Below are 14072 nucleotides of genomic sequence, written 5' to 3'. Positions count from 1 at the left end.
AGATGAGTAAGGGACTGGAGCATCTCCCTTACCAGGAAGGGCAGAGAGACCTGAGCCTGTTTAGCTTGGAGAAGACAGAGAAGGGATCTTATAAATATATATTCTTCAGAGTGGAATTTTAAATAAATAGCAATATTTTAAAAGTTTCTAGCTTTTATTATGTAATTCTTGTCATGATTTCTTATCTACTAAGCGGTTGTCAATACATTTTTGGAACCACACAAAAATGAGTAATTTAGTAATCATTACTCTTCTATACTGTAACACAGCAGTTTGTTTCATCTTTCCAAAGTGGGGAAGAAAAAGTTCTTTGAGCATCTGCGGTCGTAAACTCCGTGATGCTTTTTTCTAATGGTAGTTAATTTTTAAGTCACATCAGTTGTTTAAACATGTTGCCTATGGCTAACGTATGTCCCAGGTAAGAGGGTGTAATGTGATCATGTTTTGTGCTATAGGTGCACTGGAAGCTATTGGTGAAATAAGTGTACAGAAGCAAAACTGTTTTGGTTAAAGGTCAGTTTGAAAACCAAAAAAGACCAGAAAACCAAAGAAACCAAAGCATAACTTACAACTAAATAAAAGGTGGATATGTTTGTTTTGGAATTATTCAGAAGCCTTACTTAAAAAGCCCAAACTATGACTGACTTGGGGAACTGAGTACAGCTGGTAGTATTTGAGGCAGAAGGCGAATTGTGATTGTAATCTTTGTAAAATCAGCATTGAAGTTGGAATTTTAAAAGTACGATTTAAATAATAATGCTAACATACATTTGATGAATACGTTTTTTCAAAGGGAAAGCATATGAAAATCAATATAATGCTTAGGGGCTGTTGATGTGATGCATCTCTACTGGTAACACTATATAAAAGAAATACATGATGTATTTTAAAATACAGCAAAAACTTTAGATATACTGTACCTAATCATAAAGCAGAACTATTCAGGCTCACTTCTTTTTTGAATAACAAAACTAAAAATAAGTTTGCAAAAGCCTTTGGAGGAAATTAATGAATAAACAGATTAAACTGTCCACCAATTTATTCCCTGATGATATGTTGCAAGCCTTTCCAACTTTTAAAAATAAAACCTAATTTGTAAAGTGAACAGGAAACAAGATGTGTCCAATTGAAAGATTGCTTGTCTTAAAAACTGAATAATAGCAAAAAGACTTGCTGAGAAAATATTGGTATCCTTTGAACAATCATGTTTGATCTCACAAATGTGCTTTTCTAATGGAACTAAGATATCCTACAGGAAAAAACCAACAACCCAAAAAACAACCATTGAAAATAAATGGGAGGCAGAATTCAATATGTAACTTAATAGAAAGCACTGGGACAGGATATTAAATGTCAGACTGAGTCTTGAGGCAAAAGTTAAGCTGGTGTGATTTAAAGTATCTGGAACCAGACACGAGTCAATACATCTTAAAAGATAGTTTTCCCAAAGCGAGTACCTCTTCAGGTGTCTGGAGTGTAGTGTGGTTTGTACTTATTCTGTTGCCATCTTAAACAATGAAGAAATTAGAACAATAACATGTTAAATTATTTTAATAAGAAACACAGAATTGTTTAGGTTGGAAAAGACCTTTAAGATCATTGAGTCCAACCGTAAACGTAGCACTGTCAGGTCCACTGCTAAATCATGTCCCTAAGTACCACATATACGTGTTTTTTAAACACTTCCTGGGATGGTGGTTCTACCACGTCCCTGGGCAGCCTGTTCCAATGCTTGACCACCCTTTCAGGGAAGATATTTTTCCCAGTGTGAAATCTGAACTTCCCCTGGTATGACCTGAGGCCGTTTCCTCATGCCCTATTACTTCTTCCATAGGAGAAGAGACCAAGACCCATCTTTCTACAGCCTCCTTTCAGGTAGCTGTAGAGAGCAATAAGGTCCCCCCTGAAGCTTCTGTTCTCCAGGCTAAACACCCCCAGCTCTCTCAGCCATTCCTCACAGGGCTTGTGCTCCAGACGCTTCACCAGCTCCGTTGCCCTTCTCTGGCCACGCTCCCCCACCTCAATGTCTGTCTTGAAGTGAGGAGATCAAAACTGAAAGCAAGATCAGAGGTGCAGCCTCACCAGTGCCCAGTGCAGGGGGACGATCACCGCCCTGGTCCTGCTGGCCACACTGTCCCTGACACAAGCCAGGATGCCGTTGGCCGCCTTGCCCCCCGGGCACCCTGCTGGCTCCTGCCCAGGGCTGTCACCCAGCCCCCCCAGGCCCTTTCCCCCCAGGCAGTTCCCAGCCCCCTGCCCCAGCCTGTCGCGCTGCGTGGGGCTGGTGTGACCCAGGGGCAGGACCCGGCACTGAGCCCTGTTGAACCTCCTACAAGTGGCCTCGGCCCATCGGCCCGGCCTGCCCAGCCCCCTCTGCAGAGCCTCCTGCCCCCCAGCAGATCAGCACTGCCCCCAGCTCGGTGTCACCTGCAAACTGGCCGAGGGTGCGCTCGGTGCCCTCGCCCAGGTCATTGATAAAGGCATGAAACAGGGCTGGCCCCAGCACGGAGCCCTGGGGACACCCCCTGTGACCGGCCGCCAGCGGGATGTGACTCCGCTCAGCACCACCCGCCGGGCCCGGCCGGCCAGCCAGCTTTTAGCCCAGGGCACAGTACACCCACCCGGGCCGTGAGCTGCCAGTTTCTCCAGGAGAACGCTGTGGGAGATGGTGTCAAAGGCTTTACCTGAAGTCTGGGTAGCCACACCTGCAGCCTTTCCTTCATCCACTAAGCGGGTCACCTTGACATGGAAGGAGATCAGGTTAGTCAAGCAGGACCTGTCAGTGTGGCTTTATGAAAGACTGGGCTTGATCACCTGCTTGTTGTACATGCCGTGTGATGGCACTTGGGATGTTCTGCTCCACAACCTCCCCTAGCCCCGAGGTCAGGCTGACAGGCCTGTAGTTCCCTGGATCCTCCTCCTGGCTCTTCTCGTAGGTGGGTGTCACACTGGCTAACCTCCAGCCTGCAGGACTGCCCCAGTTCACCAGTGATGCTGATAAATGATGGAAAGTGTCTCAGTGAGCACTTCTGGCAGCTCTCTCGATACCCTCAGATGTTTAGACACTTGGTGTTTAAGTGGTCTAGCAGGTTGCTGGCCATTTCTCCTTGGATTATGGTTGCTTCATATAGAGATATTTTTTAAAATCTGTTGATGTTTTAGTATGTTGCGTATATTGTCCCTAAATGTTGAGTGAAATAGAAGTTGTAGAAATGGGTTATGATGTTGGAATGTTCCTGGATAGTAATGGAACCTGTACACTTAGTGTTTATTTTTATTGTATAATTAGCAATTTTAACATGTTAGGTTTAGCCCTTCCGTTTTTCTTTGTAGTATTTAGGAGTGAATATGGAAGTTGTTTTTGTAGTTAAATGCATAGCATTTTATTAGTTAGTTGCAGTAGGTATGTCTCATTCTATAACAGTAAATACATGCTGCTCCTAGAGTATAGCATTTTTTTGATCTTAGGAGAAGTATTTTTGTTAAAGAAACTTAAGTCTGACAATTTTTTTCTTTGTTTTAATATTTACTATTAGTATGGTGATAGCTTTACTGTGGAAGGTGAGCTTTTGTAATATTGGCAAGAAATATTTTAATTTGACTTGACTAGTGAATAATATGATTATTAGGGTTTTTTTACATTGCCTTGGATGTCCAGATCTCTTTCACAGTCATTTATCTTTAGAATGTTTCTGATACAAAGTTGTTTGTTTTTTCAGGACTGCCATGTATGTAAAAATGGACTAGGTTTTTTTTTTTTTTCGGTGTTGGGGGGTATGTGTTTATCATTTGAGATCAAGCTGCTTACAAGAAAGAATTAATTATTTCTGTATATTCAGGAAACTTTTTGGTGGCCAGTTACTTTAATAACAGTGTTTCTAATAAGTATACCTTATACATATAAGTAAACATAAAATGCTGAAATAGTAACTTGAGCTTGTTGGTTTTTAAATGTAAGTAGACTTAGATGCCAGAAATAGCGATCAAACACGAAAATCAAGATGGATTTATTTTTTGGGTAAGATTGGGGTTTTTGATATATATATCAATGAGTTCAAAGAAGAACTGTTCAGCTACATTCTGTACTTGATGCAACAATATATAATCCTCTATTTCTGATACATGACTTTATTAGTGTGTCCATACCTTAAGCAAAATAGGATAATACCATATATTGCTTTTGGGAAATAATGAAGGAAGTGTACAGCTAGCGTTCGTGCATCTTAAGAGCCCGGTCACTGGTGCTGTTGAGACTTTTTTTCTGTGATGAAACTTTTAATAACCTGTTGTGATGAAATGAAAGTTGAAATTATTTTTTTCTCTTCTGAAACACTGAATAAAGCAGCTAGAATGTTTGTAAAGCTTTTGAATTAACACTCAATTGTATTACAAGTTTAACCATAATTTAAACGTATTTGCTAGAGTATATCATTCCTACTTGAAAATCACTGAGATAATATGCATTTTGTTTAAAAAATTAATAAAATGGCCACATAAAAATACAGAAAATAATGAACCCATATAGAATTACATTTATCTGAACTAATTATTTGAGCTTTTCTCTTTGGAAGGCAAGCATTGTCTTGGAATTCTTGATGAAAAATTGCTTGTTAAAGCTGAAAACCTTAAAATTTTTTTCTGAAAAAGAAAAAAGCTGATTTTAGTAAGATGTTTTTATCTGAACTTTTGTATCAGTTGGAACGTTTAGAAAGCTGATTTACTAAAGGATTATTCAGATCCATGTAGGACTGTATGGTACTATACAGTTTATTAGCATTCCTGGGACATGTAATCGAATGCCGGTACAGCTTTTTGTAAAGCAAAGAGTAATACCCTTTTAATTTCACTGGATTTTTGTTTGTGTGGTTTTTTTTTTTTTTCCTCTCAGGGCTATCTTCCTGCAAATGTGGACAGAAGAGAAAGCACTTTACAAAGAAAACGCAAAGAGTATTTTGCATTTGTTGAACAATACTATGATTCCAGAAATGATGAAAATCACCAAGATACATACAGACAGGTAGAACACCTATTAAAGTGACTTACCTACAGGAGATCTGCTAAAGAACTGAAAGAGGTTCTTTTTGAAGTTTGCTACTGTTTTATCTATTTCTTTTATTTTACTTGATAGACAGCTCTCTAATCAATTGTTTCCCTACACTGCGGCAGCAAAATAATGAAATATTTTGGTCTGAAATTTAAAATAGTGGATTTCTTTAATGCTAGCTTTAGTCATGCTATGTGTCACTTCCATGGTTTTCCATTTAAGAATAGTAGGGTTTTCAAATCTTTCACCTCCTGCTCAGACTCTCCTTCAAATGAATGAGGATGGAGAGGGAAAGTATAACAGTGACTGTTTCTTGCTAGCTCCATGCTTCTGCTTAAGACGTTGAAACTGTATGATTTGCAGTAAAGAGGGGCATGTCAAACTTTCTTACCCACCCAGATAAGCAAATAACTTATATTTTTTTTTAATTAAAATGAATTGTTTGTATCAGTAAATAAAGACTAAGCAATACTACTTTAGCCTTCCTTAGGACAGAAGATGCTGAGATTGTTCTTTCAGGTTCAAGCCTGATCTTTAGTAGTAAGATGCATATATGGTAGTGTCAATTGAACATGACTTTTCAGAAGTAGTAGTATGTATTTACTCATAGTTACTTTGGGGAAGTGAGTATTGCTAATATGACTGTAACTTGCAAACAGTCAAAATGCGATGTAAGGATCCTAAAATGTGAAGACAAAGTATATGTAGTTTTTGATGGGGTTTTTTGCTTCACTGATAGATTAACAGTGACTTACAGATTTGGCCATATGTTTTGAAATACAGTAAATCCATTTTATTCCAAAAACAGTTATACAGTGGGATTACAACCAATACTGTAAACCCATAGGATTCTTGTTACTATTGTGTTATTTAAAAGGTGTGTTGCTGGTTCCTTTTACAGTGTTCTTTTTTCTCTCTAATTAGATCCATATAGATATCCCACGCATGAGTCCTGAAGTTCTAAGACTTCAGCCCAAAGTAACAGAGGTAAGAATAAGATCCAAAGAATTTTATTTTTTTTTAAGAAACCATGTTATTAATGAATCTGTTATCACAGGATTGTTTAGTAATTAATTTGACAACATTTGCTATTTTGACTTCAGGGCTAACTTTAACAAAAGTCAAAAAAATGAGGATATGTAAGTATAGGCTAAGAATAGCAGTGTAAATACAAGTAGTAAAAGGAGAGGCATCTCATTGATCTCCTGCATTGAATCAGTCAGTTTGGTCTTGCGCCTTTGAGGGTTTTTTCCGTTTTTGCTTTTTTATATATTTAGTTAATGTTTTTCAAGTACTCCAGAGCATAGTTCCCATGGTTCTATGTAACTGTCAAAATCATTTAAGGTCTGGAAGTTCTTATCGTAGAGTCTTCCACTTGGGAAATATTCTTGTGAATTTATAGCATGACTGGTTTGTGTTCCTTCTTTGATTATGCTTCTTCGTAAGTTTTGTATGTTGAGCACACTATTGAAATTCTTCTACTACTGCATTAAATATACATGAATTAATAATAAATGTTAATCACATTGGTCTATATTGTTGGGTAATTGAATCCCATGGGGATTTTTCTTTGTAAAGAATAAATAGTACAGATGGTGTGAATCATCCTCTTTCAATTACTTTTTTTAATCCTTCAATATCTTCTTATTCCTAATGTTTCTAGTTAGACCTTCAAATGTATTTCATGTATGTTCTTAGTATCGTTATAAAGCCACATAGAACATCATCTGATAGTTCATTAGATGATATGAGAAGCTAAATGCAGAATTAGCTTTCACTGGTTTTTCTGCTCTTGTGATTATTTAATGGAAGTGCTCCTCCACATGTTGAAGAAATCAGTTTGGAGAAAGAGCATATTGTGGTATTCTGAAAGAAAATTATATAAAAATACTGTGTTCTTTCTGCTTTCTACATGGTGGTGTTTTACCTGGGCTTTTCTAGGGGCGAATCAAAAAGTAAAGTAAGAACAATAAAGGGACAAGAAGTGAAACAATACCAGTAAGAAATAAACTATTAAAGGAATGTGTCAGTTGTGTCAGTGTTGTAGCTAGAAATGAGCCAATAAATGAAACCAGAGGTGAATATTATTTCTTGGAAAAAATAGTTACTGAAAGAAGAATGCTTAAATACTTCTAAGAGGAAAGAAATACTTGTACTGTATCGGCAATAGTCTTTTAAATTGTTCTAAAGATGTATTTGCATTCAACGTAGTGGTGGCTTTTTTTGGGTGGTTTCTTTACTTCCTTGCATCGTGTTGGTTAAACTGTTCTGAAGTTTTCAGTGAAGATCATCGGTCTCTTGAATATGACTTTGGTTCAGATATACAAGGCTTGTGTTTTTGTACTTCTTGGTTCAAGTGAAAATGCCCCAAAATTATGGTTTGTTCCCACCACGCACTGCTCCCCCCCCCTCCCCCCCGGGTGTTTTAGTGAAGGAGAAATTAGAAGCTGCTTAATTTGTCTGGTGTAAGAATCTGTGTCTATTCTTTTTTTTAAAGGAAGATTGCAAAGTAAAAAACTTATCTTCAAGAGTGACTCCTAGGTGGTGTATTTATTTCTAAATTAGCTGAACAATTGTAAAAACAACTTTAAAATAGAAATTCCAGCTAAAAAGCTTATTTAGAATGTTTAATGCCCTTTCTTTTAACCAAATTATTTGGATGAGAAGTAGCTTAATAAAAACTGATGATAATAATAAATGATACTAAGAAAGACGAACTATTCTCATTGGAGAATATTTTTAAATAAAGCATTTAGTAAAATAATAGGATTGTCAGACAAACTTGTGGGATCTTGGACTAGTTTTGTCTTTATTAGATTATGCATAACACAATATATTTCTATGACTGCTTTTAAGAGATGGTTAATACATTTTTTTTAGATGCAAACTTGATAACAGTTTATAGAAACACAGCTTTGTATCTACCATAGTTACATGCTTTTTCCATAATACAGTTAGAAGTGTTAGAGTAAACTTGTATTGATAGTTAAAGAAGATATGGTCAAGGTTTTCCAACATTTGAAACATTTTTTTTTTGTTAAATATTTGGTGTGTTGAGGAAAGCATCTTATTATAAGACATTGCAAAGAATTAAGTTACAGGGTATTTGCAGTCTCTTTTTGGTTAAATGATTAACTTAGAGCTAAAGAGTTTATTTGGAAATTTGGAGAGTATATTAATGTGAAGAAGATACTAGTGCAGTATTTTTTAGAAGCAGTCATAGTTGACAGGAGAATTTTTTTTTAATAGCTGAATTGTAATTAATCTGAAAATAGGCTGGTTTAATGAAAATGCTGACAGTCAACTTCAGAACTAGTAGACACTCCCAGGATAAAATACCTCTCATTATTGCTTGGAGTAATTAAAATAAAAAGGAAATACTGTGTCTAACTTTTTGCTAAGTAAAATCCAGTAATGTCAATAGAATTTCAATACCAATTATTATTCAGTGAAGTTTGAGCCTGGATTGCAGTTTCAGTTAATTTTGTGGACCATTAAATGTGAATTTTTTTAGATCTTTTTCACTTTTAGTTGTCTTTTTACAGATTAACAACATTGCTCATGTAGCATATTCATTTAATGGGATTGACTGAGATGTCATTTACGAGTGTGTTTCCCCCCACAAAATTAGCATTGCTTTCACTTCTAGTTATTTGTTAAACTTGTCCAAAAGCATGTTTTCTAATGCTTTCTAATCTTAAATACTGCTTTGAAGTAAACATTTTAAATCCATACTTTTTAGAAACTGATTGCTCTTGCAAGTGGCATTAAATTATTTTCCAATGCTAGTAATTCTATTTCATGTATACAGCCCCTTAAATTAGTATGTTGAATACAGCCTGGTAGATTTCTTTAATTTGAATGTTTAGTAAATTGGGCCACCTAACAAGCATAATTGAGCCAGATAAAATAGATGAACATAATTCTTATTTATGTGATCCAGGCATTGCACAAGTAGAGTGCTGCTGCTTTCATGTTTTAAAAAAACAACAATCCCTCTGTGGCGTGTCCCCCCTCCCCCCAAAAAATAAAAAAAACCCCTGTCCATACCCAATCTCATCCATTTGATCCAAGAGAACCAAAGCCAGCTTGCATAATGTCATCTTACAAAGACTAGTGTAAATGATGCTGGTAGAGTCATGACATCCAACTTCTCCTTTGCTGCATCCTCTCCCTTTCTGGGTTTTTGGAGCCCTACCCTAGCACAGCCTCATCCCCTATCCTCATAGGGGATCCCTTCCTATTCCCAAGGGCTCAGTGCAGACAAGGGCCTCTCATTGCTCCCAGAGCTGACTGCTTTTTAGGGAGGGGGGAGATGTTGTTGGTCCCAGGTGAGCAATGGTCACTTTCCCTTTTTTTAAGGCAAGTTGACAGGAGCTATAAAGAAGGGAATCAAAGTATGCATCAGACGGGTTTCAAAGGGTGTGGCATTGTGTGCAAGACTTACTGTGGATATTATGATGTTTTTTGTACATATTTTTGATGCTGCAGAGGTTTGGAATAATGATACCGCTACTAGGAAGAATGTCACATGGAATGAGGTCAAGAGACTGAAGGCAACAAAGCTGGGAGACCTTACAGCAGCCTTCCAGGACCTAAAGGGAGCCTACAAGAAAGCTGAAGAGGGACTTTTGACAAGGGCATGTAGTGATAGGATTAGGGGAACGTCTTTAAACTGAAACTTTAAACTGAAAGATTTAGATTAGCTATTAGGAAGAAATTCTTTACTGTGAGGGTGGTGAGGCACTGGCACAGGCTGCCCGGAGAAGCTGTGGCTGCCCCGTCCCTGGAAGTGTTCAAGGCCAGGCTGGAGCAACCTGGTCTGGTGGAAGGTGTCTAGTGTGTGTGTATGTTACTAGATGATCTGTAAGGTCTCTTCCAACCCAAAGCATTCTATGGTTCTATGAAAAATGCTAGTCAAAAGACTAGAAGCATAATGTGTATAAACCTCATGATGTCTTCTGACTTCAATTTCCAAATGTTACTATTCCAAGATTTGTATTGCACTTGGTGGTATCTGAGTCTCTGTTCCCAAAGAGCTTTTCATTAGAGTTAATAAAAGCTTTAATTTATTTTAACTTGGAGTTTCATTTCCATAATAAAATGTTTCAGTTTAGAAGGTGTTTTGAGTCTGATGTGTGACAATAACTCATTATTATGTTACTTTTAAAATCAGTTTGAAGTGCTTTACATTTTATGGGAGTTATGTGGATCCTGGGTGGGAGGAAGGTAATGTTAAAGGACTGGGAATAAATTGTGGCCCTCAAAGAGGAGGAGAGAAGAGTTAGAGGTCTTCCTCCGTATGGTTCACAAAGTTTATTTTAAAGACTAATGACGGCAAGTTTAGGCTTGTTAGATTTGATTAGTTGGTGTGGTGTAGTCTGTAACTTACTATCAACGTTTTCTATATCTTTAACTGAGTTTTGTTTAAATGTCTAGTACATGGCTGTGTATTTCCTGTCGATGCTTGCATAGTATGGGAGAAGTAATTCCAAGGAAACAACACAATTTAAAAATAGTTTATAAATTTGTCCCTGCCTCTTTGGTTTTTTTCCTATACATAGAAAATGAAAAGCAAATTCTTAAAAGCCTTTGTGATTGAAGGTTTGGGGGGTCTGGAGTTCCTCTGAGGTGGCAAAACCCACAGGAAATTCAAAATCTGCATTTAAGCTAATGAATTCTTCTCTTCATGTATATGAATATAGTTCTTAATGTTACCATGAATGAGAGTTAAATTCAAGAGAGAGTAATTGATTGGTAATGACATCTCATGAGATGTAGTGGCTCATAGTAGAAAAGTAATTCCAGATTCTGTTGCTGATTTGAAAATCAAGAAGGAAACCTTTGGGGAAAGTGACTTTTTTAATGAGCCCTATTTGAACACAGTGATGAGTGCTGTGTAAAAACTTAAATCAGTCTGCCTTTCTGGTTTCAGTGCTCATTTTTTTTTTTTTTTTTTTTTTTTCAATTCAGAACAGCAAATGAAACTTTATGGAAATGGTTAGGAAATTGAAAACACTATTTCAGTGTGTATTTGTTGAATTTCTGATTAGAAGGCGATATTAAATCCAACGTTTAAATCGCTGAGTGGTCCTTCCTGCTCAGTAATATTAAAAACAACCCAAATCCAGACAACACCCCTACCCACTTAGTTTTCATACCTGGATTTTAAAAATGTTTGAAATCCATAGGCATCTCAATTTGCAATGTAAACTATGTATGTTATCAGGTTCTGAGTAAAGGAAAGTTTGGTGGTACAAATGTGGGGATTGTTTGACTTGAGAAATGCCTTAATGAAAAGCACTACTATTTTAATTTTTACAGTGTCTGTTACTGAATTACTGATTTTTTAAAAAGTTATTTTTTTGTTTCTCACTGTGTGTATTTTGTAACCTCATCACACCAGGAGTTTATTTAGCCTAGTGCATAACACTATTCTACGTTCAAAAATTGCTATTTAAATGGGTTTTTCTAGTCATCTCTATTTGTTTTGAAGAGTTATTTGTATTTGCAGTATGCTAAACATCTTTTATTTGAAGTAAAACGGAATAACACTGATAATACTGAAAAAATTAACATTACTGAATCTAGAAATGGCAGCTGACAGAAGCAGGAAGGATGGCTATGAGGTAACGAACCTAGATAGATTTGTAGTTTTCTAATAATAGTAAAAAATATGACATAAACAACTAATTTAATAAATGTATAATTATGTAAAATGTAAAAGCAAGCTGTAAATGACAGGTCACTTATATAGTTGTTGATAGACAATGAAACCCCACTGGCTATTGCTTGATGGGCAGAGGTTGGTATCTTTTTAGTATGATGTGCAGTGTGTATTAAAAAAAATGAGGTAACTGGACCGGCACCAAGAAAAAAAATATAGGTGAAGGAATAAGCATCTTGGCTAATGAAAACAAGAGGTTTTTATGAAGAATTTGCTATGTGAATACTTCACTTTCTGCCTAATCTTTGCTCCCAAACTGAAGTGACACTGTGCAAAAACTGAACCGTAATTGCAGCTGTAACGGATCAGACCTAAGCTAAGGCTTGTTTCAGCGCCCACCAAAGCTCTTCATATTTATTGTTGTTGACAGTGTCCCTTGTTCTGTGGATTTTCAGCATTCCAGGGAATTGTAAAATCTGGAGATTAAGGGAAGTTGATTATCAAAAGAAAACTTGTGTGAGAAAGGTAGATGTTGATATTTGGGACTTGTTTCCAAAGCAAAAGATGCAAATGTGTTTCAGCTTCAGGTAGCTCACGTGGAAGCCTGTGATGGGACTCTCAAGTACTCAGATGCGAGTCATATATGCCTCTATCTCCTTACTTAAAAATGTCTGCAAGAGGGCTTTTAAACAAAATTAAGATTCTTATTTAAAATGGAATTAGAATGGTCAGTATCTTAATCTAAAAAAGCAAAAAACTTGAAGTGAGCTTGAATAGAAATAAGACCAGCTGCATAAACTAAACTTCCTCTCCCTATTGCGTCCTGTCAGGTGAAGTCTTTCATGGGCTTTCTTGAAGCCTTGAGCATTCATTGACTTCTGGGGTTGCAGCAAACTATGGAATCTCCTTGGGGTCCTTACAAAGTCCATCATTGTTTTATTAGTAGTGAGCTCTGATCTTAAAAGCAACATAGTCCTTTGGTTTGAGCTGTCCTTCCTCTGCTCCCCTTACCTGCCTCTGCATTCTGGTTTCTTGGCCAGACCTTCAATGGAAAGAGCAAATATTCTTTTGCTTCAGAAGATTATACCCGATTGAGTACCTGTAACCGGGGCAAAACACTTTGAAACTTTCACTCCACTGCTTATTTGCAGTATTTAAAAGACATGTAGCTCGTTCAGAAGCAAATAATTGAGAGAAAATATGGCTTGTCACAGTCCTATATTGTGTCAGAGAAGTTCTGTGACCTCCCTGCCCAGCACTGTTCTCATGCTGTCCTTCCCATGGTGAGATATGTGGTGGCCTTAGGAGCTTTTGCAGATCCTAATCAAAATACAGTTCACAGAGTTGAGGAGGTGAGGTTATGTGATATGGCAGGCACAGCTGCCTTATTTCTACATTTTCTGGTTTGTGGTTTTTTTTTTCAGATTTTTTTTTTTTTTAATTGCCAGTATACATTCTTCTGAAGCCTAAACCCCCACGCTACAGTATTGGGCAAGCTTACCTATTATGGAATCTCTTTTTATGGGCATGTTGTTAAAACATCTAAGCTACGTGAAGTACTTTTTTCTGTAATTTAGGAATAAATAGAATAGTATATTGATAAAATACTTTCAAAAAGGTGAAAAATAATGGGAAAATGATTTAATATTTCTGTCTCTCGAGGAAAGATAAATTTTATATTGTCGGAAAAGCTTTCATGAATAAGTGCTACTTTTTTGTAACTACTGTAACTGGTTGGTTTTAACATGTGCTAATACCCTGAAAATGTATTTCTTCTGAAGAACTGAGAAGCTTACTTAGCACTGAATGTTAATTATGAGTACTAGTGTTCATTTAGGCTTTTGTATACTTGTTTTTATACTAGTTTCTTAATGATTATTATATTTGTCCTTGTAAAATATTCAAGTATATGGTTTAAAATAGTTTATAAAATTTCTGATAGCTTCTTTAACTCTTTTTCAGATCTTTGAAAGAATTTTATTTATCTGGGCAATACGTCATCCAGCCAGTGGATATGTTCAGGGCATAAATGATCTGGTTACTCCCTTTTTCGTAGTCTTCGTTTGTGAATATATAGGTAAGATTTGTCTTAATACCAAAATATGACTTGGTACTGGTTTTGGAACAACATCTTCATTTTAATCTGAATAACAATTTGGATGAGCTAATCAAAACATTATTTGATGCATTAATCATAAAATTTTGAAATTCTAAATCCATTTAGTTCTCTTAAATATATACTGAGAAGCAAATAGATCTTGTGTAAGTAGTTGGTGGAGTTCAGGAATCGTTCAGGTTTTTATTCCAAACAACCTTCTCCTAACAACAAAACCCAACCAAACCTCTCTGTAGCAGTTGCGA

The 14072-nt window shown here is 36.6% G+C and overlaps 1 protein-coding gene across 2 annotated transcripts in view; it reads left to right on the top strand.

Annotated features, from left to right (window-relative positions):
- The window catches only part of TBC1D22A (TBC1 domain family member 22A), a 180871-nt gene that overhangs the window by 33452 nt on the left and 133347 nt on the right, over window positions 1-14072 (top strand). For both annotated transcript variants that reach the window (XM_080394100.1, XM_080394101.1), the window contains exons 6-8: window positions 4889-5017; window positions 5969-6031; window positions 13674-13788. In XM_080394100.1, the coding sequence (XP_080250226.1) occupies window positions 4889-5017; window positions 5969-6031; window positions 13674-13788 (307 nt within the window). The remainder of the gene's footprint in view (window positions 1-4888; window positions 5018-5968; window positions 6032-13673; window positions 13789-14072) is intronic.

The sequence above is a fragment of the Falco punctatus genome (genome assembly GCF_963210335.1).
Source record: "Falco punctatus genome assembly, chromosome: 6".
Classification (NCBI taxonomy): domain Eukaryota; kingdom Metazoa; phylum Chordata; class Aves; order Falconiformes; family Falconidae; genus Falco; species Falco punctatus.
Note: the sequence above shows the minus strand (reverse complement) of the source record. Positions and strands in the feature narration are given on the sequence as shown.